The sequence below is a fragment of the Phallusia mammillata genome, chromosome 1 (assembly GCF_965637545.1).
Source record: "Phallusia mammillata chromosome 1, kaPhaMamm4.hap1.1, whole genome shotgun sequence".
NCBI lineage: Eukaryota > Metazoa > Chordata > Ascidiacea > Phlebobranchia > Ascidiidae > Phallusia > Phallusia mammillata.
The window spans coordinates 33,082,260-33,090,143 of NC_137252.1; the positions used below are offsets into that span (position 1 = coordinate 33,082,260).

General features: G+C 33.7%; 2 protein-coding genes across 2 annotated transcripts; one reads left to right on the forward strand and one right to left on the reverse strand.

Annotated features, from left to right (window-relative positions):
- The first annotated feature begins 428 nt into the window (after positions 1-428).
- Positions 429-5,675, forward strand: LOC145237290 (BTB/POZ domain-containing protein KCTD5-like). Its single transcript, XM_080100097.1, has 6 exons — positions 429-846; positions 1,567-1,675; positions 2,004-2,095; positions 2,462-2,557; positions 2,885-3,010; positions 3,794-5,675. The coding sequence occupies exons 1-6, from the start codon at positions 550-552 to the stop codon at positions 3,839-3,841; spliced, it is 768 nt and encodes a 255-aa protein (XP_079956223.1). The 5' UTR covers positions 429-549; the 3' UTR covers positions 3,842-5,675.
- A 431-nt stretch (positions 5,676-6,106) lies between these two features.
- Positions 6,107-7,695, reverse strand: LOC145237298 (uncharacterized). The gene is made up of 4 exons (XM_080100107.1): positions 7,477-7,695; positions 7,331-7,416; positions 6,725-6,946; positions 6,107-6,320 (listed from the first exon to the last, which is right to left on the reverse strand). Exons 1-4 carry the CDS (start codon positions 7,649-7,651, stop codon positions 6,300-6,302), a joined length of 504 nt encoding a protein of 167 aa, XP_079956233.1. The 5' UTR covers positions 7,652-7,695; the 3' UTR covers positions 6,107-6,299.
- Positions 7,696-7,884: the final 189 nt, after the last annotated feature.

The following is a 7,884-nucleotide window of genomic DNA, read 5'->3' on the forward strand; positions in this document are numbered from 1 at the left end:
TTGACACACTTGTAGCGCTGTGTGCGTCTTTTTTCATTCGCTTGAACGAAAAGAGGCGTATCGCATTCTTCAACTAACAATGGGCATTATTCTTTACCGCTTGTTCTCATATCACAGAGTTTCGTTTCTTTGCGTAGTTGCTTAAATTCAAATGTTTGCAAGTTGCAAACCTGGTTGCTGTTATGTTATTTGAAAACAGCTTTAATGCATTGCATTGTAATGATGTATCTAGTCTATTTTGAATAGGTTATGGAACATTTTGCGTCCAAAGGTGTTGTGTTAGTTTTGTGCTGGCATTTGTTGGTCTTGCAACAGAAGCATTTTTGAGTTTCGTTATTGCATTTTAGCATATATCAAATGTCAGTGAAAAAGATCCTGTGTTTCACAGAAGTTTCACTAACATCTTGAAATTAAAGTTTCATGTTTTTTATTCTCAAACAAAAATTTTTGTGCAGACCTAAAAGTTTATGTTACCTTTAAACACATTGAACAGCAATTGAATTGAGATTTTTAACCCAGTAAAAGGGTAAGAAATACACAACACACAAAATGGCAGCGAAATCAAATGATGTAGGAGACAAATCACAATGGGATCATCTCAAAAAATGTGCCGCATGTGCTGAAACATCTGCTGCAGACAGTTCTACGTCAAGGACTTTGAGCATGTCAAATGGAGTTGAGGACGGCATGGACACCTTGGATTCAACTACCAAACCATCGACAAAGTGGATCCGGTTAAATGTCGGAGGACAGTACTTTGTAACCACGACAACCACGCTCAGCAAATATCCCAAATCATTTCTCTACAGACTTTGCCAGGAAGAACCTGATTTAAATTCAGACAAGGTATTTTTATAAAATGTGTATAAAATGATTTTTCACAGTCTTTGTCTGTTCTTTATCTTTTTTTGTTGGGATGTTTATTTTCCAGCTTATACAAACCTTAAAACAGCCCTGTAATTGTGTTTTTGTCCTTGTTTGTGATGCATTTTGGATAGGTGTTTGTATCACATTAATAATTCAAAATTATTAATTTCTCATCATGTACGTTAAATGCTAAATATATCAATAAAATGGTAATATGCCTCTATAACAATGACCATTGGTACATTCCTAAAAAGTTTTACATTTTTTAAACATTTTTTTAAATTCTTATCCTCTTTTTTTATCCATCACATATTAAATCATTGATGGTATCTAAAATAGATTAAAAAATATCATGGTATGCTTTTTAATATTTGTTTTAGTGTATTTAACAATATTTTCTTGAGAAGCATGATTTTTTAGCCTGTTTTTTTTGTGAAATAAGAACCATTGTTGAGCCTTGTTTAATTGTTGTAGCTGATTTCAGCAAAGGAAGTGCATTTGTTATGCAGTACAACTCTGAATAGTGTTTTTTCTGTGAACCGCATCAATAGCAGCTAATTAATTGCAACACAACTTCTCAATTGTCACAAGACTAATCATATTCATTGAAAGCTGAATGATTGTACTGCTGTATTATTAATAAGTGATTCATACCAGAGTCATGCAATCAGTTCTCGGGTTGTCATGTTCTTTTTGCAGGACGAGACTGGTGCCTTTTTGATTGACAGGGATCCAATGTATTTTGGACCAGTCCTCAACTACCTACGTCACGGAAAACTTGTCATTAACAAAGACCTCGCTGAGGAAGGTTAAAGAAATAATTTTGCTTATTCTAAAAAACCTAGTTACATTTAATATCTGCAACAATACTATAAACTGTGTATAGTTTGTTATAGTAAGTTTTTTTGTAGCACTACTCAATTTGTGTTTGGCACATCACTTAAATATTAATACATTATTATATGTGTTGTACATGTATTTCTTTGTGCAATACCTTGCTTTACGGCTTGCAATTGGCTACTTGGGCATACAAAGGACTGCAGACGCTTTAGTGACAATACCTGCTTCTATTCACTACAAAACAATGCTAGTCGTCTCTGGTTTCATGTTTACGCTTGATGTTTCTCGTTACTCAGGGGTACTTGAAGAGGCTGAGTTCTACAACATTGCTGACCTAATTCGCTTAGTTAAGGAACAAATCAGGGATCGTGACTGCAAAGTTTTGCAGGTTTGCCAATACACAATGTATTGTAATGTGGAATACTAATAAGATTTACATCGTTTAAATTTTTTCTTCAACGAATCACTTACTAAAACTGCATCATAGTTTGCATGATGTTGTTTTTATAGTTGTATTTCAGAAACAAACATTGTCAAGTAGTAATTAGATATTTTTTGTTCATGAAACACTGTTTACGTTTTTCTTAAACAAAGCACACTTGGACTGTTTTTATAGACTTACCAATTTCAAATTTATAAAGAATTATTTTATTTTCCACGTCACCATGTTTTTATGAACACAAAGCATTGTAGTCCAACTTATATTTTCGGCCTGCATAAAGTGAAATATTTTCCAATCTGATTTGTTTTTCAGCCTCCAGGCAAGCATGTATATCGGGTAATACAATGTTTAGAAGATGAACTAACGCACACTGTGTCTGCCATGTCAGATGGTTGGAAGTTTGAACAGGTATTTGCAAATTTGTTCACTACTTCTCTTTCTTTAACTGTTGAATATTCTAAATACCTAAAATTTTATCCTAATTATAGATATATATGAAAACAAATGTATTGATGTGTATTTCAGGCATTTTTTTTTAATATTTGTTTTTCATTTCTGTGAACCACATGTGACAAGTTTAAAAACATATTTTTGCAAAACTTGCTAAAATACTGCATTGGTAAGACAAATGTACTTCTATATATTTTTGGAAAAATGTTTTTTAAATAATAATACAAAAACACACAAAAATGGTTGTCGAAAATAATATCCTTAAAAATCGCTTTTGTATTTCAGTTGATCAATGTTGGTTCTTCATATGGTTTTGGCAACGTAGATCAAGCTGAATTTTTATGTATCGTATCAAAGGAGCTATCAAATAATTACAACGGTGTTAACACAGAACAAACTAACAAGGCAAAGGTAATACCTCCGCAAATTCACATTTAACATAAATTTTTTTTTTTTAAAGTATTGTAATGCTTTAGTTTCTGTGATATCTGTCCTGGTTTTATGGACTATAATATTGATTTTTAAAGCCTTAGATAAAAAAGTCTCATGGAATTTCCCATTTTTACACAAGTTTGACCTTATTTGGGCCTAGCATGACAGAAAAATGCATGTGACAGTCCCACTAGGCATTTGCAATCTGTTGGGATATTTGATCTGATTAAAATAACATACATATGCTGGTTTTTATTTTTTTAATGAGCTTCGTCTGTGTAATCATGTAATATTAATAGCAAAACATATAAAATGGTTTACTTGCATGCTCAATGTCTGTAAATCGATGTTTTTTCCTGAATAATTAGATTCAAATATTAAATATTGCAATCATGTTGCAATTATTTAAACTGTGTCTTTAGCGTTTACTAAGTATGCATTAACTTTCTGTTGTTGGTAATATATTATGTATTTGTAAGCTGCAAAACGAAATGTTTATAACAGTCATTTGCTTTTCACATAATTTGCTTTTCTGTGAGGTAAACTGCTTTGGCAACTAAAAGTAGGTAATTTCATGTTTCAAAATATTTTCTATTTTATGTTTTTCACCCCAAAAGTCCCATTTTCTTGCCTTCTTTATAAACTGCAAAAAAAATTAACTGCAAAAGGTCCATTTTTAAGGATCTGCATTATCCTTTTTGCAAATAAGATACTTTTTATGCATGTGTCTTTTTGATATTTATTTATTACGTTTTTTTGCAGATCATGCAAGAACAAGGCTCTCGTTTTCAAACGTCAATAAGGCGATGAAGAGATGGGCTTTTCGGAAAGCTAGATCTTAGAATTTTATCCCCGTCTCAATGCTGTCTGTTCGGTGTATCAAATAATTGCATGGTTGACCCTTCGAGGATTAGCAAGCGACAACGACACAAATTTGCTAGTGTCTCAAACTCATGCTTGGCAAACAAATCCGAAAATGAACTTTTAAAGAACCTCCACACACAGTTGATTTTGTTTTTGTGTATATTGATATTTTTATTCTAATTTACAAGAAGTCCCTACATTGCACTGGACATATTATGGTCACAGCATCTAATGGTGGTATCTGTCTTTCTAATGACAGTAAAGTACAATCTGCTCATAGGTTGTTTAAAGTCAAGCCCATACTTATATTGGAAATGGCAGCCACCCAACATAGACAACAATCTGACTTGTTTTTGAGCCTTCAATTCCTCTCAGATAAAACTACACCGGAAAGAATTATGTATTTAGAAACACAAACAGTAATTATGCCCATGTATGCATTAACTTTTTTAATGCTGACAGATTAACCTGTTAGGGAAATACACCTGATTTTTGTCCTATCTGATCATGTAATCTTATTTTTAAAATGTTCGATCACAAACTGTTTCATGTCCGGCTTAAGTGTCTGCAACTCTCTGCACTAAACCGTATATAATGCACTAGTATGGCATTACTGTTTTTGCAAATTTAAGCTGTCGCATTGAAAACTTGACGGTATCTAAATTCAGCGGTAAACATTAGTACATTTTCTATTTTTTGTGGTTCTTTGATGATCACAATGTATTAGGTCTTCTTCCTATGACAAAACCTTTTGCTTGATTTTCTGACTTCTTGTCAAAGGTATAAGGAACTCATTAGAAAAAATTAGACATAGTTTAGGGTGCTTGTTTGTTGTTTAGTCTTGTAATAGTGTGTTTCAGTTTCACTTGCCATAAAATTAAAGTTGGTACATTGAAGTTGGAAATAACGATATATACCTTGTAAAATGTGTGTTTTTGGCAAAACTTTAGTCCAAATATAACTCAAGTTTTAATTTCTTTGTTTGTGGCACATTTTGAACATGCCCTGCTGGTCTATTAATACTCTGAATTTTGTACATTAAATTTAACCTAAACAAACCTGTCATTAACGTGGCTTATTAAAACCACATATATGTTGCCATCATTATGCACATTGTTATTAGAACAAATGCCTTGAAAACATAGAAATGTACATATGTAACCAAAAATGTCTAACAATCATTTAACAAACAACCCACAATAGATATAGTGAGGTTTCAAAGAATATTATGAGAACTTTTCCCTGAAACGAAATCATGTTTTTGTTGTTGGCGGAACAAAGGCCTTCATTTTTCTGTAAATTTCGAATTTTAGTGAAATTTTTTGCATGTAAACAGATTATGTTCTATGTTTTGGCAAATGAGGCAAATTGGTTTACAACAACATTCGTTACATTCTGAAAACTTCAATGACACTAAAAAGTGCAAAAGAGGTTTGGGAAGACTTGTGTGAAAAATATCTTTAAAATCAATGAAAACAATACTGCAAAAAAATCTTTATTGGTATTTTTTGAAGCATGGTTTGTTGCTCTGTTAAACAGATACCTGGCAATATTCAAATGCTAACATTACAACTTTTGTTGACTACATGTTCGACACTATTTTTCGTTTTTCTGTTCATTAACAACAGATTTACGTTTTTTATGGCGAATTTTCAGTTTGTGGGTCATTGAGTGATATAAAAGCCTAAGCATATGTGTTGTTTTCCCGTCGCTGATTATTTCAACGTTCTATTTCTGATCAACTTTAAAGATGTTTTTAATACACTCCTTCGTCATTGGCTTCTATGTATCATTAATCAAGATTTTATACATCACGCCTTATTAAGCACAGCAAGCATTATATCTAAGTGAATTGTCGCCAAGCGCTCCCAAGGTTAAGGGTTCAAAGCCCGCCGCTTCCAATTATTTTGCTTTAATCGTCATTGCTCTAATCCTAAGGAGTGTGACGGGTCAAACTGAATTGAATTCACCAACCTTTGTTAAGAGCTAACAAATATCAAATGAGGCGGTCAGTTCCATCGCGGACTCGATGGTGTTTTCCGTCCAACGAGAATTGCACAATATTGCAACCAGTTTTAAAATATACTTTTGGCCAAAAATGGTAAAATAATGAATTTAATGGAAATGTAACTGCTACAACAACTTTTAACGAATCCCTGCCTATAAGAACTGATGCGTTATTTTTTGTCCTATCACCTTTTCCAACAACAACAACAACGAAACAATTTTATTTAACTGTCAAACACTTAAAAATAACGGGAACTGTTCGATGTACGATAATAAAACGCTGTAATTATCAAATAAACTGGTAAAAACTTCGTAGTTCAAGAGGCAATTTTTCAATAGTGTATAACTTGTTCCAAATTCAGTGTCTGTAGATACTTCCCTTTCCCCTGAAAACCTATTATTCCAATTCGACCACCTCCTAAAAAACAAAAGTAAAACTTAAGTTTGAAAAATGCTCAACCGTTAGGTGGCGGTGCGGAGCCGGTCGATAAAGGATTTGTTACTGGACCGAGAAAAAAATATGCAGGCTTATTTGAATATTTTCACAACTACGTGGCAGCACTATATTGCGGCAAAAATGTCAATGCTTTTCACCAACCAACGTCCATTTCACTGCTTTTTTAGCAACATAGCGTGTTGTGTAGCGCGTATATTGTCATAAAAGTAGGTGTAGGGCTAAACGAGTGACCAACACTGGTAAACGGACCATTACCGTAACCTATGTAACCTTTAAAGGTATATTTCAAAAGATGTAGTCTACAAGGTGTCCCATTATGATCATCCACAAGTTACAAAAGTTTTTTTGTAACAATCAGAAAATACCTCGTCATAATCTGGTGCCACTCTGCTAGTCGGCTTGCTCTTGCGTTCCCTTGGAATGTTGTAGAATATGTATCCTGTAACTCCGAGATAGATAAGAGCTGACAGAGCTTGGTAAAGCATAATGCTGCTCAAAAAAAGGGTGGGATTCGAACCAACCGAATCTGTGAGTATATCGATGACCGGCATCGGTTGAGGTGTTGTGCTACTGTCAAGGCCAGCGGTCTAAAAAGCAAGATTAGCTGTTGTTCGACAAGGTATAGTATACATAGACTATAGTTTGTGAGTGTGGCGCAACTTGCTGAAATCGTACGTTTGGTTGGAAACGTAGCTCTAGTGCAGCAGCAGTACTATTATGGTATACATCGCATTGCAATTGATAAACCTTTAACTATTAACGATTTCTAACCCCTAAAAGCAGGATATACAGCATAAAAGTCCACAAAAGAAATTACATGAGAGGCCAATCTTACAAACAGAGGTAATTTATGATAATAGAACGTATATGATAAACTACATTTGTGAGATTTTTGGAGCTGCACCTTTGTCAAACAAGTAACGCTTAGTTTGAGTTCAAAGATTACCGCATAAACTATGTAAATAACGTACTACTTCATTGCATAAACTTGTGCTGCAGCAGATTTCTTGAGATGCACTTGAAGGGCAGTCACCGGAAGTAGCACAGCCTTTTGACACTAAAAACAAGCACAGAAAGTTATTTGTGGGCATAACTCCTCTTGCTATACACCACATACCTCCATCACCAGAAACAACCGTTAAACATTGGTTAATTGATGTGCAATTTTGAAGCTGTGCATTGCAGGCGCTATCGCTGACTTGAGCAGTGCAGTTGTAGCATTGAAAGCCATTTACTATCGCGCTGTGACCAAACACAACCAAGAAGACCAAGGAAAATCGTAGACCTACCATTATTTTGCTGAAATTATTGCCTCCTTAAAAACTAACCTACTTAAACTAATCCTAGCTCAAAAAAACTTAAATCTGCGACGACAAATAGGAAGAGTTTATACTGTGACGTAACAGAAGCATATTGTAAAACAATAGAAATCAAATTAATATTTAATTCGTGATTTTGTTTTTAACTTTTAAAACCACTCAGTGTAGAATTATTAAAGATAACATTCATTGCAAAAAATATTTAA